General features: G+C 43.8%; 1 protein-coding gene across 1 annotated transcript in view; it reads right to left on the reverse strand.

Moving 5' to 3' along the window:
- Positions 1 to 1,361: 1,361 nt before the first annotated feature.
- The window catches only part of LOC120940092 (RNA-binding protein 33-like), a 39,122-nt gene continuing 14,237 nt past the window's right edge, over positions 1,362 to 26,246 (reverse strand). Inside the window, exon 2 of the mRNA XM_040352710.1 lies at positions 1,362 to 2,045. Within this exon, the coding sequence (XP_040208644.1) occupies positions 1,926 to 2,045 (120 nt within the window). The 3' untranslated portion in view covers positions 1,362 to 1,925. The remainder of the gene's footprint in view (positions 2,046 to 26,246) is intronic.

The following is a 26,246-nucleotide window of genomic DNA, read 5'->3' on the forward strand; positions in this document are numbered from 1 at the left end:
CATCTGTTTTTATGCTCATACTTGCTCTACGCTTGTAAGTAGTTTTTAATTACTTTTAATAAAATTGTTGGTACCTACTACCCTATGTGCGGTCTCCTTCCCTGCATGTTTATTATCGACTGGGCTATATGAGACGGTTCGAGGAGGAGTACTTCACATTAGATTTCGTTTATCCCGCCGAGGATTTCCTATGAATTGTGGTCTGTTTACATTCCGGGTCCAACCTAAAGCTGTTCCCCATACTCTGGAGTATCCTGCTGTGACCTTAAATAACGCTGTTATTTGGTTGCCTTGTGGTAAGCCTCAGTCCATGTGGTGGCGGATCACGTTTATGTTACTATCTACACACTGGGTGTTGTTTGTCCTGGATTTCACCGTTTTTGGACTTTAATGTTGCATATGTGCATATATTAAGGACTCATTTGTACTTATTTTTTGCACTTATTTTTGTGTGATTTTTTCCTTGATAATTTGACTATTTTTTTGTGGACACACAAAGGACTTTATTGCACGGTACTTGGTTGGCGCAATTTTCCCTTTATTCATTAGTATTTTGTGTTAGGTCACGCAATTGCTGCCTCCATATTTATTCACTTAATTGATTCACTATTTTGTTAGCGCAATTTTTCCTTTTTTCCAGGATACAGGAGGTGGTCAGAGGATGGCGGACAGGATGTGGTCAGAGGATGGCGTACAGGATACAGGTGGTGGTCAGAGGATTCAGACAGGATACAGGAGATAGCAAGACAGAGATTGTGAACATCTGTAATTCTGTACAATCACACCACTGCCATTCTTGTCTGATAACCGCTGCCTGTAGACATCACATAGATAGCGTCCAGTCAAGAGATGGATGGATGGATGTTGCAGCCAGGCCAGGGGTCCACTATGGGACTCTAAGTTCAAGTTGGTGACTGGAGTTGTCGGACTCACTCGAGTCACTATAATACATTCTCTCTCTGCAGTGCACCCCCCCCCCCCTCACTCAAGTGGTCCCGACTAGATCACTGGACTGCACTGTGACTGGAGTGAGGGGACAGGGGAGACGATGAGTGTCCCAACCTATCCTGACCCTTTTTATCAATTATTATGGCAGGCGGCTTTGCAACGGTAGTTGGAGAACTGCAGACAGACTAGTACTACTGCACTCACCAGGGCAGGCTCAGAGGGCTGCAGGCTCAGCCAGGCAGGGTTCCGCCCGGTCCGGTGAAAAAAGTCTGCGCTGTGTGTCTCTCTGCAGTCCAGTCTCTCCTCAATCACACCACGAAAAGATTTGGGCTAAAAGATATTTCCAATTGCCTACCTATATTGTCTTTAATGGGCAAAATGATTATAAAAAGAAAAGAAACAGACAGCAAGACTACAGTGTAACATTTATAAAAGATAAAAAAATAAAAATAAAAAGGCATGTATTCAATGTATAAATGATTAAAGATATTCCAGGGTCAGTCGGCAACAGTGAAGAAACACAAATTTCAGCATCAGAAGTGGTTATGTGCAGTGTCACGTGTCATGTGGACTTACCACTGTGGATACCTTAATCACACAGACTTTTGGTGCTATATGAGCTGCTTCTCCAGGGCGGCTGTTTGACCTCTGCATGACAGTTCTCTTTGTGCCAGCAAGTCTCTGCTGACCTTGCAGGCCGGAACTGTTGAACCTTCGGAACAGAACTCTCTGACACTTTGTTTTGCACTACCTGCTTAATGATCTTCTTTTGTTGTCCCTGAAATGTTACATTGGTTACAGAAGTTTGCAGAGGGGGGATATTCTGTGGAGGATTTGCTGCCTCAGACTTCTTAGGAGTCAGTCTATTTTTCACATTTGGCTGCGCCTGCGCAGTGGCGGGAGGCAGAACCTGGCTGCTGTTATTTTCTGACTTTACAGTCTGTTTGTCCATCTCGAGCTGGCCTTGTTGTGCAATGCTAGCCTGTTGCTGCTGCTGTTGGCGACGCAGTTCCTTCTGCTTTAAAATTTCCTCTCAAATACTTCTGTTCCTTGATTTTTAAGCTGTATTTCCTGGTCTCCTCGTCCTCATCTGGGAACTTTAAGGGAAAGAAAACATATGGCTTTATACCTCACCAATAATAGCTAATTTCTGCAATCACTGGCTACGCTACTACCTCTCTCGACACAAATGGGCCGATCAGTAGTATAGACACGCACAGAAACAGTTTTTAGCCCTTCATAAACACAGGATGAAACAACTATGGGGATAACAGAGAGCCTTTCTGTCAGATCGCTTTATCTCGTTCTCTGCTGACAAACTAACAAAAGGTAGTGGGGTAAATGACCTGAAAAGGTTTCATTAGAACTATTGATTTTTCTTACACAATTTTAAAGCTTGATCTCAAACTCATTTGTCACACAGTAATTGCTTATAATGAACACCACAAGCCAAGTGGCTGACCTTGAACTTGAGCGCTCCTCTCAAGAATCAAAATGTCGTCAACTGCAAAGCTGGAATATTAATGGTAAACTGCAAAGACTTATTATTCTGTGCTCATGTCTCCTCTGGATGAAAATAATAAGCATCAAATAACCTTTTTTCGGTCTGGGAACTCTAATAAGCAACCATCTCCACTCTACAGTAATGCAGTTTATTAATAGGAGGCCAGAGTGACTGATGGCTAATGATGAAAGCACACCACATTCCTGCATTTGTGCGCTAATCAACTCTGTACATACTTGCCTTTTTTTATATTTTTTTATATTGCCCAAGGTACTATGAAGAAGGGCAAAAGTAAAGGTGTAATGGCTAAACTCTTATTGTATCACTATTAACAGACTCAAGAACTTTCCCCCTCAATCTGAGATTCCCCCACATGTTGCAGATCTCACTGATCACTAGGTTTACCTTTTAATCAATAATATTTTATTAGGGGTTGACAATTTTATTTGAGCTAAAAAAAAAAAACTTGAAGTGAAACTAATAAGTCTTTGTGGCGTAATTTGGAGCATGTGCACTGGGATATGTCCACGGACGGCGCATGCGTCGTTCGTTAAAAACGTCAATCACGTCGGGTCACGATTCATTATCATAAAACACAACCACCTCTTCACAATTTGAATTAGGCGCGCTTAGGCTGGCAAATTTACGCTACGCTGTAACTTAGGACGCAAGTGCTTTGTGAATACAGCACTTGCCTCTCTAACTTACGGCGGCGTAGCGTATATGAGATACACTATGCCTGCCTAACGTTAGGCACGGATACCTGAATCCAGCTAATAGTGCCTGGAAAAAGTATTCACACCCCTTGAAATTTTCCACATTTTGTCATGTTACAACCAAAAACGTAAATGTATTTTAATGGGATTTTATGTGATAAACACAAAGTGGCACATAATTGTGAAGTGGAGGGAAAATGTTATACAAATAAATGTGAAAAGTGTGACCTGCATTTGTATTTAGCCCCATTGAGTCAATACTTTGTAGAACCACCTTTCACTGCAATTACAGCTGCAAGTCTTTTTGGGTCTCTACCAGCTTTGCACATCTAGAGAGTGACATTTTTTGCCCATTCTTCTTTGCAAAATAGCTCAAGCTCTGTCAGATTGGATGGAGAGCATCTCTGAACAGCAATTTTTAAGTCTTGCCACAAATTCTCAATTGGATTTAGGTCTGGACTTTGACTGGGCCATTCTAACACATAAATATGCTTTGATCTAAACCATTCCATTGCATCTCTGGCTGTATCATTACAGTGTTGCTTTTGGCCCAAAAAGTTCAATTTTGGTATCATCTGACCAGAGCATCTTCTCCCACATTCTCGCAAACTGCAAAAAGGGACTTTTTATGCTTTTCTTCTTGCCACTCTTCCATAAAGGCCAGATTTGTGGAGTGCACGACTAATAGTTGCCCTGTGGACAGATTCTCCCACCTGAGCTGTGGATTTATGCAGCTCCTCCAGAGTTTCCATGGGCATCTTGGCTGCTTCTCTGATTAATGCTCTCCTTGCCCAGCCTGTCAGTTTAGGTGGACGGCAGTGTTTCCATCTTTTTTCATTTTCGGATGGTGGATTGAACAGTGCTCCGTTTAAAGGAGTTGTAAAGGAAAACATTGTTTTGCCTAAAATTAATGTCTGCAAGGTAGACAGACAGAATAGTGTAATGATTCTGTTAAAAAAACTAGTAAATACCTATTAAATTCCTTCATCTATATCACCTCAGGCATTCTAGTTTCTGTTCTCTCATTCACTTCCTGGTTTGCGGCACTCATTCATGAGACACCCTAGGGAATAAAATGGCGGTCATTGCAACTTTTTATCTTGCACGGTATTTGCGCAATAATTTTTCAAACACCTTTTTTTTGTAAAAAAAAAATAGTTTCACGAATTAAAAAATAACAAAACAGTAAAGTTAGCCCAATTTTTTGGTAAAATATGAAAGATGATGTTACGCCGAGTAAATAGATACCCAACATGTAATGCTTTAAAATTGCGCACACTCATGGAATGGCACAAAACTTTGTTACTTAAAAATCTCCATAGGCGACGCTTTAATTTTTTTACAGGTTACCAGTTTAGAGTTACAGAGGAGGTCTAGTGCTAGAATTGTTGCACACGCTCTAACGCACGCGGCGACACCTCACATGTGTGGTTTGGACGACGTTTACATACGTGGGCGGGACTCACGTGTGCGTTCGCTTCTGAGCGCGAGCTACCGGGGACAGGGGCATTTTATTTTTTTTTATTTTCATTTTACTTATTTATTTTTTACACTTTTTTTTTACATTTTTTTTTTCGATCGCTTTTATTCCTATTACAAGGAATGTAAACATCCCTTGTTATAGGAATAGTGTGTGACAGGTCCTCTTTAACCACTTAAGACCCGGACCTTTAGGCAGCTAAAGGACCCAGCCAGGTTTTGCGATTCGGCACTGTGTCGCTTTAACAGACAATTGTCATGCGACAAAAAACAAAATTGGCGTCCTTTTTTTGTGGTCACCACCTCTAAAAAAATGCAATATTTTTAACTTTTTGCTATAATCAATATCCCCCAAAAATATATACAAAAAATAAAAATTTTCCTTAGTTTAGGCCGATACGTATTCTTCTATCTATCTTTGGTCAAAAAAAATCGCAATAAGCATTTATCAGTTGGTTTGCGCAAAATTTATAGCGTTTACAAAATAGGGAATAGTTTTATTGCATTTTTATAATTTTTTTTTTTTTTTACTAATAATGGCAGCGATCAGCGATTTTTTTTCGTGACTGCGACATTATGGCGGACACTTCGGACAATTTTGACACATTTTTGGGACCACTGTCATTTTCAAAGCAAAAAATGCATTTAAAATGCATTGTTTACTGTGAAAATGACAATTGCAGTTTGGGAGTTAACCACAAGGGGGCGCTGAAGGGGTTATGTATGACCTAATATGTGTTTCTAACTGTAGGGGGTGTGGCTGTAGGTGTGATGGCATAGATTGTGGTTTCCTATAAAAGGGATCACACGATCGATGACGGCGCCACAGTGAAGAACGGGGAAGCTGTGTTTACACACAGCTCTCCCCGTTCTTCAGCTCCGGGGACCGATCGCGGGACTCCTGCGGCGATCGGGTCCGCAGGTCCCGTGGTCCCGGAGCACTAGCAGAGGACAAACCTGTACTTGCATGTGCCCAGCCGTGCCATACTGCCGACGTAAATGTGCAGGAGGTGGTCCTTAAGCGGGTATAGAGAGATGCGGGGTCAATAAGACCCCACATCTCTCCTCCAGGTTGGAAAGAAAGATCGTGAAAAAAAATTCACAGATCTCATTCAAACTAGCCGCAATTGCGTTTTGTTTACTTATGGTTACCCGGGCGTGATGTCATCACATCGCGCCCGGGCCTCTGACGGTCATAGAGATGACTGGTGACCATCTGGAGAAGCACCAGATGGCGGCGGGAGGGGGGGATGTCCTCTCCCGCCGCCTGTAAGAACAATCAAGCGGTGGAACCGCTGCCAAGATGGTTCTTACGGTGCGCAGAATCGCCGCCGGAAGAAAACGATATCTGAATGATGCCTCTAGGTGCAGGCATCATTCAGATATCCCCCCGCAAAGTGCAGGACGTCATATGACGTCCACCCGGGATTACAGATCCCCGTTTTGGACATCATTTGACGGCGTGCGGGTACTAAGTGGTTAAAGCTTGGGATATTTTTTATAACCTTACCCTGCTTTAAACTTCTCCATAACTTTATCCCTGACCTGTCTGGTCTGTTCCTTGGCCTTCATGACGCCGTCTGCGCACTAAGGTTCTCTAACAAACCTCTGAAGGCTTCACAGAACAATTACGTGCCACTTTGTGTTGGTTTATCACATAAAATCCCAATAAAATACATTTATGTTTTTAGTTGTAACATGACAAAAAAGGATATGAATACTTTTTCAAGGCACTGTATGAGGACTGAGCAGTAGTACATAATTACACATTCTGGCTGGTGGTTAAGCTGCAGTAAAATTTGTATAATTGTCTTTACTAAAGATATACCATCTCCCTTTAATTGTAATTCACATCGGCTCCCTTTATCCATCAGCTGCTAAGTGTAGAGTGTGTTGAATTTGAACATGGTAAAATAAAACTAAAGAGTAGACAGTGGGCTACAATTTGGTGGGAACAAAAGTAGAACTGCATCCTTAAAAGTGTATGTCACAACAAAAATGGGAATTCTGACTTACTGGAGTACAGTACAGGACACAGGGCTTGTATTCATGGACCATGGTTATAAGCAGACTACCTTCAGGTGATTAGACACTAGAATAAAAAACTTTGCTAGGACTGCCCCTACTGCACTCATTCCACCCTTTTATCCCAGCTCCCTTGCATGTTGTCATCTGCCCATTGCTTAGGTGAGGGGATCTCAGTGAGGTACTCACAGAACGGATCTGAAAAAAATTGGGTTTTGTGTGTCTGGAAGGCACGAGGATCCATTTCACATGCACTGACCAAGAAGGCAGCAGTAAAACATGCTGTGCACATTTTTCAGCAGATACAGCGGGCAGAAGAGTGTCAGACATGCGGCATGTCGTGACATCATCCTGAGACTGGATAATGGGATTAAAAAAAAGAAGCCACATTTTAATACAAAAAGAGAGAAATACCGCGCTAAATGCCCTAAATAAGCTGCAACTAAAAAGTGATATACACGCCAATAGTACAAAGAAAAAATGTAGTTGCGCTACAAATAATAAACAATACTTATAAACGTGTCAATGTCCAATTATGTGAACCACAAATGGAGTACTTATAAACGTGTCAATGTCCAATTATGTGAACTAGGGTTGTCCCGATACCAATTCTTTGAGACAGAGTACAAGTACCGATACTTTTTTCCAAGTACTCACCGATACTGAATACCGATATTTGTTTTTAATGTCATGTGACAGTGGCGTTTTTTTTTTTATATTTTTACACAATTTTTTTTTTTTGGGGGGGAAGAAACATGCCCGCTGGAATCCTGTCCGTCGGACATGTTCGGTCGTCTGTACAGACTCACCGTACATGTCCGACCGGCCGCCATCCCTCGCATGTGTCAAATGACTTCGACGCATGCGTGGAAGCATTGACCTTTCAGCGTCGCGCACGTTGCCGCGTCATCGTCGCGGCGACGGCGCAGACACGTCACCACGCTGTCTGTACGCACGGATTGTCTCTTATTTCTGTCTGATGGTGTGTACAACCATCAGACAGAAATCTCCGACCGGACATGTCCGCTGAAAACGGTCCGCTGGGACTGTCCGGTCGTGTGTACGAGGCCTTAGACAGAGAAAGGGACCAAGGACACAGATTCCCCAGTCCCTTTCTCTGCAGCCTCAGCTGAAATTAATGGAGGGAAGCTCCTCTCCATTCATAGCTGAAGCACCGTAATCACAGGTTACGATGCTCAGTTATGTGAATGGACAGAGTCAGTGATCACTGACTCTGTCCATTCGGAAAAGGTAGGAGCCGGGTTTAGCGGCTCCTACCTCCACTCTCCTTCCTGACAGATTGAGGGGGGAGAGCGGCACGGAGGGGGGGGAGAAGACGGCTCGGGGGGAGAAGACGGCTCGGGGGGAGAGCACAGCACGGAGGGGGACAGAAGACGGCACGAGGGGAGAGAAGATGGCATAGGGGGGAACACAGCACAGAGTTGGACAGAAGATGGCAGGGGGGAGAGAAGATGGCACGGGGGATGGCACGGGGGGAGAGAAGATGGCACGGGGGGAGCACAGCACGGATTTGGACAGAAGGCGGCAGGGGGGAGAGAAGATGGCACGGGTGGAGCACAGCACGGATTGATGATAACAGGATAACAGGACCCGGAAAAAACAAGGCTCACAATGGTGAAGTACCGTAGGATAAGGTATATTTAATAAATAAAGTTGCACTTACAAGAAAGTTGATTCATAACAGCATAGGATAAAAAGTAAGCCGGCCGGCTCATTCGAACGCCCGTCCACACAGGACCGTAACGCCACACGTCAGCACGTCTCCTCTCCCATGCTTTTATAAATCAACTTTCTTGTAAGTGCAATTTTATTTATTAAATATACCTTATCCTACGGTACTTCCCCATTGTGAGCCTTGTTTTTTCCGGGTCCTGTTATCATCAACGCTTCCTGGAGGATCCAAAGTGTACCGATTCATGCTGCAGTCCCTTACAAAGGCCCGGGCTGGGGTTTACAGCCGCAAGCTGGTTATGCTTGCCTTCTGGTAAGCCTGCATCCCTTATGGTGATTCCTGTCGGTGGTGGTTTATGAATGTTCTGATTCACAAGCGAATATTTCTATTGCACCCTCTGTTTGGATTACAAATTTTAATACAGATGGACACTGTACTTCGTGCCAAATTGAATGCCAATGCAGGATCCAGCTCTTAAAGTAAACATCACAGGCCAGCCCCACATAGTAGGGTCCAGGTATGGTGCCCATGGCAAAGAGGGGTACTGATTCAAAAACTGCTAGACAGCCCTATTGCCCCTACAAAAGTAGTCAGATCTTGAAAGAAATGCCATAAAAAAAAGAAAGTTTGACTTGCCTGTACTGCAAGACTAGAATTTACAACACAGGCTGGATATTCATAGACTCTGGATTATAGGCTGGTACCTTCAGGTGCTTGGATACTGACAAAGCTTTTCGGGAAATGCCCCCTAGGTGCACCCCTATAACCCTTTCCCCATCTCCGAGTCCTTCGTTTTTAACAAGCAATGCAGAGGAACACAGGAACAGATGGGAAAGTGGCATGTGTCTACTGTCTAGTACTATACGCCAGGATATAGAATTTACAGGACAGGACACAGGCTTGATATTCAGAGATCCTGGGATGTTGGCCAAGCAGTGAATAAAAAGGGTGGGCAACAACAAGGCAAATAAAACCGTGCTAACAGGCCTAACAACAAGGATCAATGGACCTAACTCAGAGTGCTGATGCCAGAACCTTGAGGCTAAAAGCTGCATCTGTGGAGGATAACATGTAAACCTGAAAGAACTTGTAATGCCCTGTACACACGATCGGTTCGTCTGATGAAAACGGTCCGATGGACCGTTTATATCGGACGAACCCATCGTTTTTTTTCCCATCGGTGAAAAAAAGAACCTGTTTTAAAATTCTCTGATGGTTAAAAAAACGATCGTCTGTGGGAAAATCCATCGGTCAAAAATCCATGCATGCTCAGAATCAAGTCGACGCATGCTCGGAAGCATTGAACTTAATTTTTCTCAGCACGTCGTGTGTTACGTCACCGCGTTGGACACGATCGGATTTTTAACAGATGGTGTGTAGGCAAGACTGATGAAAGTCAGCTTTATCGGACATCTGATGAAAAAAATCCATCGGTTCGTTTTCATAAGACGAACCGATCGTGTGTACAGGGCATTAAAGTCATAATCAGAAGCTCATATGGCGGCCTTACAAAGCTGGGCAACAAAGTCTTGATGCCAAATGCCCATGAAACCCCTACCGACCTTGTGGAGTGAGCAGGTATTAGTGAGGTACTTTCTCTTGTAGGGTGTAAGCTCTTCAGACGAGTTGTCTTATCTGTCTAGCAAGGGTAGATCTTGAAGCAGGATGTCCCTTTGCGAGGTCCTGAAGCATAGACAAATAGGGAGTCGGGCTACCTGACAAATTGTAGCTTTGAGGTACACTCTTAAAGCTCTGACCATGTCCAGACAGTGTAGAGCAATTTCCTTTGGGTGTTTAGGAGCAGGCCATAAGGAAGAGTTGTGTCTTCTTTAAGGTGTAAGGCTGACACCACCTTAGGAAGAAAGGAGGTTATTGGGAGCAGGACTATTTTATCCTTGTGAAAAATGAGAAATGGCTCCATACAAGAAAGCCTCTAGCTCAGATGCATGCCTGAGGAGGTGACAGCTACCTTGCAGGAGAAATCATCCAATGGGAATTCCCTGATGGTTCAAAGGACAGTTTCTGTATGACATAAAGAACCAATATTAACCACTTCCATACCGGGCACTTACGCCCCTTCCTGCCCAAGCCAATTTTCAGCTTTCAGCACTGTCGCACTTTGAATGACAATTGCGCGGTCGTGCTACACTGTACCCAAACAATTTTTTTATCATTTTGTTCCCACAAATAGAGCTTTCTTTTGGTGGTATTTGATCACCTCTGCGGTTTTTATTTTTTGCGCTATAAACAAAAGAAGAGTGACAATTTAAAAAAAAAACACTATTTTTTACTTTTTTATTTAATAAATATCACAATTTTTTTTAAAAAAACTTTTTTTTTCCTCAGTTTAGGCCGATATGTACAACTGTGGCGGCTGGTCCTTGAATAGTTAAAGGGCTGACAACTTGAAAAAAAATTAAAAATCTGCAACGGGGACAAAGACAAAAATATTATTATTATTATTATTGTTAAAAAATGCTTAGAAAATGCAGTCTTACCCATGGGCCTCAATGCGTATGACTATAACAAGCAAGGAGATTCTGATCTTCTTAATCTAGCTCCCTTACTGGCCAGGATGCAGTGATCTGTAAGCCCCCATAATACTTCTGGAAGAGCAAGGAAGAGCAAGGTCTTCAAACTTCCTGAAGCTTAGCAAATTGGTGGCGTTTTTTTAGGACCAACGGTAAATCATTCCATACTTTACCCCCCTGCACCGAGAAAGCACGTCCTCCTCGTGACAGGTTCTAACATTCCCCTACTCTACTACAAAAACCTCTTTATTTCTGCTTGTGTTGGAGAGTTCCCCTAACTTCCTGTCTGGTAAAAAGTTGTTAGAAGAGGAAGTTGAGCCCCAAACAGCAGAAAGAACCCGATCATTTTCAATAGACCGGGCAAGGATTAAATTTGGACACATACTTTAATTCCATGTACAGTAAAACCTTGGATTGCGAGCATAATTAGTTCCGGAAACATGCTTGTAATCCAAAGCACTTGTATATCAATGAAAATGTACCCATAAGAAATAACGGAAACTCAGAAGATTGGCTCTGCAACCATTTATTCATAAGTCCTTCAGTTTTAAGTCCATATAAAAAGATTATAAAATGTGTAACCATAAAATGTCCATCCACAAATGGCAGCCTCCACAAGGGGATTAGAAGCAAAATCCAGCAGGAGCTACAGAGTATAAAAGACAAAAAAGAGGCACCTCCAAGTGTATAAATATGTTGCTAAATGTTGTACTGTCATTAAATGTAACCATATTGCTACACTTAGAGGCGCCTATCCTCTTTTATTACTCAGTTGTGACATGATGCTACTCTTATGTCAAGACACCGTTTGTATATCAAGTCAAAACGTATCAAAAAAATTAGCTTATCTTGCAAAATGCACTCAAACCAAGTTACTCTCAAACCAAAGGCTTGGGGAGTGGGCTGTCTCCCCAAAGGCCGCGGCTAGGTTATAGTCGACTGCTTTTTATTTTCAGTGATCTGGTAAGCTGCTTGAAATTACGGTGGTGGGCTCTCACTGAAGATTGAAGTGATTCACAGTGGTGATAGAAGTTTCATGTGTAACTACCTATGGAATATTGTGAAGGACATTGACTTTCTCTTCCCACCAATTGAGTCCCTATTTGAGGAATGACAACAATATAAATTTATAGACTATTGTTTAAACTCAGTCCGGGTTTAATGCGCAGCTTTAAACACCTTTTTTTCTTTACCTGTTCTTCACTCTTAACTTCTGCATTTATTGGGCTAGTGGCATTTACTGGCTTGGCTGCTTGTGCACTTTCAGCACTCACGGATCTGGGCTGCGGTGCTGTGAAGGCCACAGGAATGACATGTGCAGCAGGGGCCGACGTTGCTTTCCTCAAAGTCAGGTCTACAGAGTGAGACAGCGCTATAGGCAGCTCTCGCAAGTTGCTGTTTCTTGGATTGTGAGCCTTGACCATGTTCTGACCTGGTGTACCCTGGAAAAACAAAAATCAACATTTATTAAACGTCACTTTTCTTTATTTAAACATTAGACAATCCTTGGGAGTTATGGATAAAATTAACCATCACTATGCAAGAATTTTGAAAAGTACACAAAACACTATAAATTGCATATTCACAACCTCATACCTGTCTTTGTTTGAGAGCAGGGTTTTGAGGCACCGTAATCCGCACTGTCTGTGCAAAGCTAATTATACACACACACACATATATACACATCGGCCCCCACATAAAAAATACAGTAGGCGGTCTTTAAGTGGTTAAAACAAGTTCTAGTGACTATAAAAAGAAAAAACATAAAAAATGTGCATGGGTGAAAAGTGAAAAGCACATTTAACCACTTTACTACCGCCCATCAATTGACGATGGCACGATAATGCTCTAGTTATGGGAGGACGTCATATAACGTCCTTACCTTGCCGAGCCACTAAGGGTCGCGCGCACCCGCCACGTTACTGGGAACCCAATGCGCATGCCCAGAGACTGCCTGGCACCCACGATTTCCCAGTAACTAAGCAGAACCATGGATCTCTGTGGGTAAACACAGAGATCCACATCCTGTCAGGGAGAGGAGACTGATGCTGTGTCCCTTGTACATAGGGACACAGATCGGTCACCTCCCCAGTCAGTCCCCTCCCCCTACAGTTAGAATCACTCACTAGGGTACACATTAAGCCCCTTGATCGCCCCCTAGTGGTTAACCCCTTCCCTGCCCGTCACATTTACACAGTTTTTCAGTGCATATTTATAGCACTGTTCGCTGTATAAATGTGAACGGTCCTAAAATAGTGTCAAAAGTGTCTGGTGTGTCCGCCGCAATATCGCAGTCACGATAAAAATCACCGCCATTACTAGTAAAAAAATAAAAATGCTATAAAATCTATCTCCTATTTTGTAGCAGCTATAACTTTTGCGCACACCAATCAATATACGCTTATTGCGATTTTTTTTTTTTACCAAAGATATGTGGAAGAATACGTATCGGCCAAAACTGAGGAAAAAAAATGTTTTTTTATATATATTTTGGGAATATTATAGCAAAAATTAAAATATATTGCTTTTTTTTTTTTTTAATTGTCACGCTTTTGTTTATAGCGAAAAATATAAAAACTGCAGAGGTGATCAAATACCACCAAAATAAAGCTCTATTTGTGGGGAAAATATTATTAAAATTTCATTTGGGTACAGTGTTGCATGACCACGCAATTGTCATTCAAATTGTGACAGCGCTGAAAGCTGAAAAATGGCTTGGGCAGGAAGGGGGTGAAAGTGCCCAGCATTGAAGTGGTTAACTGAAGGCACAAGAGTCCTTCTGAATAACTGCTAAATTAGAACCCACTCAGGATTGCTTATACAAGATTATTTTCATTGCATCTTGACAGACTTGAAAACGCACTGAATGTTTTTTTTTTTTTTTCTAAAAGGTTTCCATTTAAAATGCCATTTGACCTTGTAACTGGACTTATATAAGTTAAGACAATACTAACATATGGAACAAACCTGCATATTCGACTGTGAAGCATGAAGGGTTGTCCAGGAGGGGGTGGAAACTGTTGCCTTGGTGGAGGAAAATGCCTTACATTTGTAGATGGTTGACTGAATGGTGGAATTCCCATTGGCCCTGGAGATGGCAGGTTAATCCAAACAGGTCGCTCTCTTGTACATCCTGGGTTATTAAAAGACGGCTGCGGCTGCAGCACCACCTCATCCTTATGGATGACCAAGTAGGGAGCCTTGCAAGACAAGGCCGCCAGTTCAGACAGATACTCGTCTGATCGAGGTAATTGCTACCAGAAAAAAATCACCTTTTGTGACAGTCAACAAAAAACCTCCCGAATGTCCTCAAAGGGAGCATCCTGAGCACCGAAAGGACGAAATTCAAGTCCCATGGGGGTAGTGGAGGGCGCACCGGAGGGGCCACATGCCAGACCCCCTGAACAAACGTACGCACCAAGGAGTGCGACGCCAAGGGTCGCTGAAAGTAAACAGCCAGAGCAGAAATCTGACTCCTAACCGTACTTAAGGCGAGAGCCTGATCCACTCCCTGCTGTAAAAACAGCAGAATCCTGTACACCACGTATGTACGAGGGTGCCATTTTATCTCCTCACACATAGAGATGTAGGCCTTCCACGTATGATGGAAATCCTACGTGAGGTAGACTTCCATGCACGCAGCACGGTAGAGACCACCGAGCCCAATAGGCCTCGGGTCCTTCAGCCCCGGCGCTCAACAGCCACGCTGCTAAAGCCAGCGACTGTAAAGCAGGGTGGAAGATCGGACCCTGCGACAGAAGATCTTCTCTCAGAGGAAGACGCTAGGGGGCGTCTGCCACCAGACGCACCAGGTCCGCGTACCAGGAGCGACGCGGCCAATCTGGGGCGATCAGGATTGATAGAATCCCTTCGGCTTCCACTCTGCGCAGCAGGCGAGGAAGAAGCTTCAGAGGAGGGAAGGCGTAAATTAGGCGATAGTGACCCAAGGCACCACCAACGCGTCTGACGCATCCGCCCACGGGTCATTCGACCTGGCCACGAACCATGGCACCTACCGATTGAGACGGGACGCTAGAAGGTCCACGTCCGGAGTGCCCCACTTTTGGCACAGACCCTGAAACACCTGTGGGTGGAGAGACCACTCTCCTTGGTCTAGTGCAGTGCGACTTAGGAAGTCGGCTTGCCACTTCTGTACTCCCGGAATGTACACGGCCGGTAGAGCCGGAACAGACCCTTCGGCCCACCGAAGGATGTGCGCGACCTCCGTCGCTGCAGCTGAACTCCGTGTGCCTCCCTGATGATTGACGTACGCCACGACCATGGCGGTGTCGGACTGGATCCTAACCGGTCGGCCCTGCAGATCCAGGGACCACCTGGCAAGGCACAGCTTGATTGCTCGGAGCTCCAGAATATTGATCGGTAGGCGGGACTCCTCCTGAGTCCAGTGCCCCTGGGCTGACTGGGTGCCCCAAACGCCCCCCCAACTGGAGAGGCTGGCATCCGTCGTGACCACTGTCCAGTGGCACGGCAGAAAACTACTTCCCGGTCCGAAGCACCGGAGACGCCAGCCACCACACCAGGGGAGACTTGACCAGTTGACTCAATTGAAACTGGTAATCCAGAGATGACGGGAGTTCCCTCTGTAGCACCCTGGTGTAGAATTGGGCATACGTAACTGCCTCGAAAGAGGCCACCATCAGACCCAGAACCCTCATGCAGAATCGCAGAGATGACCACTTCTGGGTCGACAACTGCTGCACTGCAGATTGCAGAGTCTGAAGTTTCTCCGTTAGGAGAAAAACTCTCGCCTCAGCGGAATCCAGGACTAGTCCCAGGATTTCCAGTCCCTGAGATGAAATCAACACGGACTTCTGGACAATACAGAAGCCAGCCAAACTCTTGGAGAGTCTGACATGTGATAGGCACGTCCTCTACTAATTTTGAGTCCAAAGAAGCTCATAGGAGAATGTCGTCCAGATATCCCACGATAACAAACCCCCCCTGTCACAGCAGTGCCAGTATCGGGACGAGCACCTTGGTGAAAACCTGTGGTGCCGACACCAAGCCGAACGGGAGGGCCACAAATTGAAAATGGTCCTCCCCGACCACAAAGCACAGAAATCACTGGTGCTTTGAGCATATGGGAACATGCAGTTACGCGTTCATGACATCCAAGGACGACCCTGATGGCGTGCCGCTATTACTGAGCGAATCGACACCATCCTGAATTTTTGCATTTTAACAAAAACAAACGAGGGCCTCGAGCCCCTGAGACCGGTCCATCAAGGGAACTGGCACAATCACTCCCCCGACCAGAAGATCCTGGACAGCCCCTGACAGAGCCAACCGGCGAACCGGAGGAAGCCAGAGGTTGGAGGGAAAAAACAGTTTGGTAGACAAGAGAGAAACTATCTTGTACCCCGAGGAAACTACTTTGCAACCTCAACGGTCGGAGAGGAGAGACCTCCACCGAGCCGCAAATTCGCGAAGCCGGTCCCCCACCCGAGACACGGGCGGGGGCAGACCTTCAGGCAGAAGCAGGTATGTCCGCTGGCTTGTTGGGCTTGCGGTACCAGGTGCACTACTGCCCCGCAGCGGGGGTCTTAGCACCTTGCAAACCTTCCCCCACCGCACAGGGCGGACGAAAAAAACGCTTGGGGGTAGTAATTTAATAACAAAAAAAAATCGACATTTTTAATTTTTTTGTATTTGTAGCGCAAAAAAATTAAAAAACCCCAGCAGTGATCATATACAGCCAAAGGAAAGCTCTATTTGTACCAAAAGAAAGCTCTATTTGGGGAAATGATATTCAAAGTGCAACAGCACTGAAAGCTGAAAATTGGCCTGGGCAGGAAGAGGGTGCAAGTGTATTAAATGTGGTTAACGGTGTGCACACTTATGCGACCATATTATTTTATTTTTTTAATTTTACTTCCCCCCACCTAAAAGATTTCAGCTTTTTCAACTGAGTTGTACAGTTTATAGGTCACATTAAAAGGTGGAAAAAGTTCTGAAATTATTCATCTTTGTCTTTTTTTAGATCACTGAAACCTCAGATTTTAACAGGGCAGGGGTGTGTAGACTTTTACTATCCACTGTACAGTACTTGAGTTTTTTTGGAAAGAAGACCACTATGACAAGCTACTTTATGGAATCGTATATACCACCAACACTAGCGATTAGGGTTGCTGCTATAGATTAAGAGATACACAGAGACAGCTATAAACAAAAAAAATGATAAAATCATCATAAAGGAAAAGCTGATTTAAATAACAAGAGCATAAGCCTGACCAAGACATTGCATCCTTAAACCCTTTATGATGTCAAAGCACCATCTGTTCCATTTTTGCATGGTAATGCTATAACACTACTTCCCATTTACCTGAAAAGCCCACCATTACCAATACTGCAAACAGTCCATTTAAAACCTCTTCATTACTAGTCACAGAAGTGTAATTTCTTAATCAAGGTGCAGTCAAGATTTACAAAGAAAAAAAAAAGTCTTGCTCTAAATAGCATGGTGAAGGCTGTCATATTAAGATCAGCCAAGAGCAGCAGGGAATTTTCTGATATGATCAAATGTGATGGTATGATAATGTATGGTAATTGAAATTAATTAGTGGCTCACTAGCAAATGTAAAATGTTCAATATTGTGTAAGCTGAATTTTAAACTGCATCCCCTCTGTACTAGCTTGACAAGATGTGACAGCTGGACGGATCTCATGTTGCATCTGTTAACTAGTACTTACACATCAGATAAGAAAAAAAAAACAACACCAAGCACTACTTTACTACCTCAAACAGCAGCATCACCATTACACCTTGCGTTTAGCACTGTAGGTGCTTTGTGGTAAATAGGGCAAAAGCTCAGCTTGGTGTCTGCACGGTCCTTTATCTGCACATATCACAATAGCAGCTTCATTCAGGCCTAATTCCCATGAAATGCCATGCAACGCATTGAGAAGGAAATGTAACTCAAACCCACCTGATACCATGGCCCCAGTTCAATATGCTGCAAGTCATTCATTAGTGATCTTATTGGACTTCATAAAAAAATATAAAAAATAAACTGAAATATAAAAAAAATTAGAAGGCAAGTATATTTTCCCACTGCTGATTGAATAATAAAAAATAAATAAAACAAATCTATTGGGTTGTTATAAGAGGCCTCGCTACCAAACCATAATTTCTAAACACATTTTATTATTATCCATGCATTTAACATATTACTACATTATATAGTAATACATTATACATGTTGCTCGGTTGTAAAAATCCTCCTTTGGAGACATCCAAAAGTCAGACTGCTGCTGGGCACAGGATGCTACAGCAGCAGCGCCAGCGGTCACTCAGGTGACTCTATAGTTTACCCTTCGCTCTTCCCCTAGTTGCTACATATAAGCTCATGTATAGAGGGTGCTGGGTAGCTGGGCCAACACGGTCCAGAATGAGCACTATGACGAGGGTGCTGTAGTAGGGAATTGATTTCCTAAAGAAGTCTAATTTTCCGATAAGTTTAGAGATATGTTGCAAGTGCACAAAAATCATTTAGCAATGCAAAGTAGGCTTTAAAAACAGGATTTTTGTACTGTGAAATCTTTTTCTTGAAGTTCATTGTGAGACACAGGAATATTAGGCATTCCTCAACAGTCAAGCTGCCTACAGAAGGTTGGGACAGTGGCAAACGCGCCTCCTTCCACCACGCTTCAGTTTTGTGAGAAAACAGTACAAGAATCAACAGCATACTAAAAAAGATCCAAATGTAAAGATTATACTACAAAGAGTATTTGAAGGAAATGGTAACAGAATAAAGCCTAAAATAAAAAAAATAAAAAAAAAAGGGAGGGTGCGCCAGAGTACATTACCATAAAAATTATGAATTGAAAAAAAAATACTCCAAGATGCTCACAAAAGAATAAAAAACTTCAGGCACAAAAAAAATGAATCCAGTACATATTAGAATGATGCCCATTCTCATGCAGGGTGAATGCCAACTATCTCAGTAATGATCTGAACTCTGAGTGTCCTCAGTCCCCATGGGGAGGACCCCAATGGAACTATATCACAAACCCATGAATCAGAATATAAATAATTCAAAGATCCATGACCCAGCAGACTACCCCAACGCCAAGGTGTGAACAGGCAATGTCAACATCCATGCCATGGAGGACCCTTCCACAGGCTTAAAGGACAGTTGTTTAGAAATGCCAGCATTGGTCACAGGTGGCTTGGATCTTAAAGTGGTTGTAATCCCTTACAATCCACTTTTGACTACAGGTAAGCCTATAATAAGGATTACCTGTGGCGACCTTGGATATCTTCTAAACCTGCATGATTTAGAAGATATCCCCTGTATCAGCATGTGCCAAAGTCACCAGCACATGCGCACTGAAGCAATGGCACGTTCGTGCCGTTCCTTTAGTTAGTAGGCCGTTACCGGCAGCTTCCACAGCTCCGGCCAATCACAGCGCCGGAGCCCGCAATACCCGAAAGTAACCCTGGGAGCGATGTGACCGCTGGAGCTGTGTAATGGGACTGCTATGGGGGCTTCGATCTAAGGTGAGTATTTCATATTGAGCTAGTATGCCATTGCATACTAGCTCATTCTGCCTTTGTCTAGCAGTTTTTTAATTTGTTTACAACCATTTTAAGTACTAGGGCATGAAAAGAACTGCATATGTACAGCAAGAAGGTCCTAGCTCAATGCCCTAGACAAGGTCTGCAAGGTACAGAAGGGAAATCATGCATAAAGAGGTAAATTCTTTTATTTTATTTTTACAAAAGGGAAAACTTATCCTTTAACCCCATCACAGCACATGTTTAATCATTGTAGGCCTAAAGGTTGCAAAAACCCCAAAACTTTGACATTTTCTAAAAGCAGACAGTCAGCAGAATAAAATAGTGGCGAGTTCCTTTTACCACAAAGGTGTAGTAAATGTAACATTTCAGTAACAAATACACTAAAGTTCATTTTAGGGCCCAAAAATACAATAAATTACTTTTGTTTGGTAAACTTTAAAACATGAAGTTGCACTGGGTAAACAGATCCCAAACATGTTAAACCTTATGTTTGCATCTGTCCATGAAATGGCGACAAACTTCAGTACCCAATATTTTATATAGGCATCGCTTAAGCCTGCTACAGGTCATGAGATTAGCATTACAGAGGAGGTCTGGTGCTGGAAATATTGCTCTTACTCCTGGTGCACAGCAATATGTAACATGAGTATCGCAAACAATGCTTAGGTGCGTTTACATACGTGCGTGTATGTGGAGGGGGTGTTTACACTTAACTTTTTTCCATTACATAGTGCAGGGGTATGCAATTAGCGGACCTGCAGCCGTTGCAAAAGTCCCATCATGCCTCTGGGTTTCATGCTTGTGGCTGTGCTTGTGTCTTGCTATGCGTCATTGGACTTGTAGTTCAACAGCTGGAAGTCCACTAATTGCAAATCCCTGAAAAACCCCCATGTGATGATTTTTTTGTGACAGGTTCTCTTTAATGAGACATACAGGATCTAAAAGACACAAGGGACCGGATTCAGATACATTTGCGTATCTTTAGGCGGGCGTAGCGCATCTCATATGCGCTACGCCGATGTAACTTAGAGAGGCAAGTACAGTATTCAGAAAGGACTTGCTCCCTAAGTTACGGCGCCATAGCGTAAATGTGCCGGTGTATGCCCGCGTAATTCAAATTTGGAAGGAGGTGGGCGTTGTTGTGGAAATTTAAAGATGTATTTATTATGTATTGTCATAGTGTCACCCATGGTTGGTTCTCCCTCAGCCCGCTCTAGAAAGCTGACTGGGCCAGACAGACTGGTCGAGATACACTTCCTGATTTGGAGAAGGGTGTTTGTGGAGGGGGGGTGTCGACCAGCGAAAGGGCCCCTGTGTGATGCACAGATATTCGCCTTCTCGGTGCGTCCGCTCTGCAAACGCATTGGCAATTTAGCTGGTGTGCGCTCCTGTCATCTCTCAGTACCTGATCAATACGGTTTTGTGATGTGAGCTTACACCTGCAGATAAGCTCCTCTCATAAGGAACTGTATCCTATTGTTATTATATTGCTGTATTGTTATTGATTATTACTGTATTGTATTGTGGTGTTGTTTTTTTATTTTGTTATTACTGTATGGAATCCCTGTTGGAGGGGTTTCCGTATATGGGCATCTGCTGGGTGGAGCTGACACCCTGTGAGCTCACTTCCTATGGAGGCGGTCACATGTTGTGACATCACTTCCTACTGGGCTTTTAATTAAACTGCCTGCAGCCGTTTGCGGAAACCACTACTAAGCATTGTTCCAATCACATGTCTGTGATTGGTTCTTTTGAAAGTATACAACATGTCTGATTGTCTGTTTTGTGAAGCCACACCTTTTGTTACTGATGTTGACCCTATATAATAAAGAGACAAGCTGCAGGAAGGGAGTGATGGCTGGAGCTATGATGATTTGAGAACAAGCTGATGGGTGATGGTGTCTTTTTGTATGGATGGTGAGTGAATCTATTTAGCTTAAATATGGATTATTTCATTGAGACGGAGTCTGTGCTTAAAGCGGATGTGCCATGGGAACAAAATATTAAAAGTCAGCAGCTACAAATACTGCAGCTGCTGACTTTTAATATTAGGACACTTACCTGTCCTGGAGTCCAGCGCCGATCGCAGCAGAGCACGAGCGATCGCTCGTCACTCTGCTGCTCCCCCGCCATCCACGCTGAGGGAACCAGGAAGTGAATCGCTGCGGCTTCACTGCCCGGTTCCCTACGGCGCATGCGCGAGTCGCGCTGCGCCCGCCGATTGGCTCACACGCTGTGTGCTGGGAGCCGAGTGTTCCCAGCACACAACGGGCGACAGACGGGATGTGACGGAATGCCCGTCTTTCGCCCGTATCGTGTGGCCGGAAGTGGGTGCAAATACCTGTCTTTAGACAGGTGTCTGCACCCCCCTCCCCCCTGAAAGGTGTCAAAAGTGACACCGGAGGGGGGGAGGGTTCCGATCAGCGGGACTCCACTTTAGGGTGGAGGACCGCTTTAATAGCACAGGGCAAAATGGTCGGTGTGCTCTGCATACAGCCCAGTTGTATTACAGGTCTTTCTTAAAGCAATCTCCTAAGCTGGCCAGAACCACCTCAGGAGGGAGTCTGTTCCACATTTTCACAGCTCTTACTGTGAAGAAACCTTTTCGTATTCGGAGATGAAATCTCTTTTCCTCTAGATGTAAAGAGTGCCCCCTTGTCCTCAGTGTTGACCGTAAAGTGAATAACTCAACACCAAGTTCACTATATGAACCCCTTATATATTTGTACATGTAAATCATATCCCCCCTAATTATCCTCTTCTCAAGAGTGAATAAATTCAGTTCTTCTAATCTTCCCTCATAGCTGAGCTCCTCCATGCCTCTTATCAATTTGGTTGCCCTTTTCTGCACTTTCTCCAGTTCCCCAATATCCTTTTTGAGAACTGGTGCCCAAAACTGAACTGCATATTCCAGATGAGGTCTTACTAATGATTTGTACAGGGGCAAAATTATATCTCTCTCTCTGGAGTCCATACCTCTCTTCAAGAAAGGACTTTGCTCGCTTTGGAAACTGCAGCTTGGCATTGCATGTTATTATTGAGCTTTATGATCTACCAAAACCCCCAGATCCTTCTCCACTACGGAGCTAAACATAGCCACTGATTACTGTGTAAATGTCACTGGCAGGGAAGGGGTAAACACTAGAGGGCTAACCCCTTCGCTGGGAGGCGTTTCTAACTGTATGGGGGCTGGGCTGACTGGAGGAGACGATAGATCGCTGTTCCTAACCACTAGGAACAGCAGATCTGTCTAACTCCCGATCTGTCTAACTCCCACGATTGCTGGCACGCGCATCAGGTTCCTCGTCGTTCCGTGGGCATGCGCACCTGCAACAGCTCCTTAAAGGAGCCGCCGTAAACCTACAAAGATTTGCGGGAACGTGCCGACCCGCTCATGTACATATACGTCGGTACTTTAAATATGGATATCTCGGTAATGGCAGCAGCTGCTGCCACAACCGAGATATCCATCTTCTCTGTGAGCTGTCCTGTAAACGATAACGGTGGTCTCCGCGCCCCTCCCCCGTGCCTTCCGCCGCTTACCGGAGCCATCGGCAGTGGCAGAGGCAATCGGGTCCTTCTCGCTGCTAGGCTGGGATACGAGTGAGGGCAAGATGGCCCCCACCCGTCTCCATAGCATAGCAGGGCGGAAGCGACGTCAAAACATTTTTCTGTTGTAATTTTTTCAAATTACAATTTTTTTTTATTATTTTATAAACAATGTAAAAATTAATAAATTAAAATAAATAAGAAAAAAAACATTTTTTTAAAGCGCCCCATCCCGACGCATACGTGTGAACCGCCCGCATATGAAAACGATGTTCAAACTGCACAAGTGAGGTATCGCCGCAATCGTTAGAGTGAGAGCAATAATTCTAGCCCTAGACCTCCTCTGTAACTCAAAAGATGCAACCTATAGAATTTTTTAAACGTCGCCTATGGAAATTTTTAAGAGTAAAACTTTGACGCCAGTCCACGAGCAGGCGCAATTTTGAAGCGTGACATGTTGGGTAACATTTTACTTGGCATAACATTATCTTTCACAATATAAAAAAAATGGGCTAACTTTACTGTTGTCTTGTTTTTTAATTAAAAAAAAAGTGATTTTTTTCCAAAAAAAAGACCGCTGCGCAAATACGGTGTGAAAAAAAGTATTGCAATGACCGCCATTTTATTCTCTAGGGTGTTAGAAAAAAATATATAATGTTTGGGGCTTCTAAGTAATTTTCTAGCAAAAAACAAAAACTGTTTTAATCTTGCAAACACCGAGTCTGAAAAACAGGCAAGGTCCTTAAGTGGTTAATGTGTGTTGAAGTCAAAGCAAGTGTAAATGAGCCCTTAGGGGTGATATGATCAACATGTATAAATACATCAGTGATCCATATAGTGAACTTGGTGTTATTTACTTGGTGTTTATCACAGAGGACAAGGGGGCACTCTTTACATCTGGAGGAAGAAAGATTTAAATATCCAAAATACTGAAAGGTTTCTTCACAGTAAAAGCTGTAAAATGTGGAACAGACTCCCTCAAGAGCTGGTTCGGGTCAGCTCAGTACAGTGCTTTAAAAAAAGGCTTGAACTCTTTCCTAAATGTACATAATATAACTGGATGCTAACCCTTATAGGTAAAGTTGATCCAGGGAATATCAGATTGCCTCTTGGAGGGGGGGTTCAGGAAGGATCATCAAAATTGGATCATGCTTTGCTGGGATTTTTTGCCTTCCTCTGAATCAACTGTGGGTATAGGATTGTATTTTTTTCCCCGGGTTTATTATTTGAACTAGATGGACTTGTGTATTTTTTCAATCAGACCAACTATTAGGTAGATTCACAAAGAGTTAGGCCGGCTTATCAGTAGATAAGCCGAACTAACTCAGAATTTACGCCGACTTATGTTTAAGTGTATTCTCAAACAGAGATACACTTAAACATATGTAAGATACGACGGCTTGCGCCGTCCTATCTTAGGTTGCAATATTTCGGATGGCCGCTAGGTGGCGCTTCCATTGCGGTCGGCGTAGAATATGCAAATCAGTAGATACGCCGATTCACGAACGTACGCCCGGCCGCCGCAGTACATTTACGCCGTTTCCGTAAGGCATTATCAGGCCTAAAGTTATTCCAGCTAATAGATGTAATAGTAATGTTAAAGTATGGCCGCCGTTCCCGCTTCGAAATTCGAAATGTTTACGTCGTTTGCGTAAGTCGTCCGCGAATAGCGATTTACGTCGTTTACGTCCACGTCTAAATCAATAGGACCGTGCGGCGTACTTAGCCGCAATGCACACTGGGAAATGTAGGCGCCCGGCGCATGCGCAGTTAAGAAAAAACTTCAAAAACGTATGGTCAAGCCCCATTGTCATAAAACACGCCCCCCTACACACATTTGAATTAGGCGCCCTTACGCCCGCCCGCTTTAGGCTACGCCGCTGTAACTTAGCAGGCAAGTACTTTGAGAATCAAGTACTTGCCTAGCTAACTTACGGCGGCGTAGCCTAAACAGGCTAAGCTACGCCGCCACAAAGTTAAGCACATCTCTCTGAATCTACCTATATGTATTTAGTATATTTGAAAAGCACTGCACTGCTTACACCTATTCCATATATTGTAAGCGCAGCATTAAACACATTAGTGGAATGATCTTTCTACCTGTTCTTGCAACATGACCAATGTAACCATTTTCTCCCTTTTCTTACAAACTTCTGGATCTCTGAGGAAATATCTGCAGATACCCAATTTCAAAATTTCCTGGTACAGCTACTAGAAGAAACATAAGTGACAGCTCAAGATCAGGGGCACCACTGCCACACAGATATCAACTGCAAGACACCAACTAAGGCAGAATAAGCATGTGGACCTCTCAACTTGCCTACAAAGCTAGAGCCAGCCTGTCACTTATGTAAGCTGTGAACAAAGCATTTCTGGAACAGTATGACACAAAGTATACTGAGGTTTTCCTTACCATCATGGCACCTTTAAAAACTTAAAGATTAAGGGGCAGATCCACAAAGAAATTACGCCGGCGTATCTATTGATACACCGGCGTAATTTCAAAATTCCCGCGTCGTATCTTTGTTTTGAATCCTCAAAACAAGATACGACAGCATCTTGGCTAGATCCGACAGGCGTACGTCTTTGTACGCCTTCGGATCTTAGATGCAATCTTTCGGCAGCCGCTAGGTGGCGTTTCCGTCGAAATCAGCGGCGAGTATGCAAATTAGCTATTTACGGCGATCCACGAACGTACGTCGGCCCGGCGCATTTTTTTCCGTCGTTTGCGTTCGGCTTTTTCCGGCGTATAATTAAAGCTGCTATATGGTGGCGTACTCAATGTTAAGTATGGCCGTCGTTCCCACGTACAATTTTGAATTTTTTACGTTGTTTGCGTAAGTCGTTCGCGAATAGGAATTTGCGTAGAATGACGTCACCGTCGTAAACATTGGCTTGTTCCGGTTAAATTTCGAGCATGCGCACTGGGATACCCCCAGGGACGGCGAATGCGCAATTAAAAAAAATATTATTTTTGGTTGGGTCACGACGTATTAACATAAAACACGCCCCCATTACATCCATTTGAATTCCGTGCCCTTACGCCGCAAGAGATACACTACGCCGCCGTAACTTACGGCGCAAATTCTTTGAGGATTCAAACCAAACAAAAGTAAGTTACAGCGGCGTAGTGTATCTTAGATACGCTGCGCCTGGCGCAGATGTATGTGGATCTGCCCCTAAGTTTGAAGATCGCTTCCAAGAGAGAATAAATCAGTGAGATACTAATGTTATACAGCACATTTTGCTGCTGTACTAG

Source organism: Rana temporaria, chromosome 5 (genome assembly GCF_905171775.1).
Source record: "Rana temporaria chromosome 5, aRanTem1.1, whole genome shotgun sequence".
In the NCBI taxonomy this organism is placed as follows: Eukaryota; Metazoa; Chordata; class Amphibia; order Anura; family Ranidae; genus Rana; species Rana temporaria.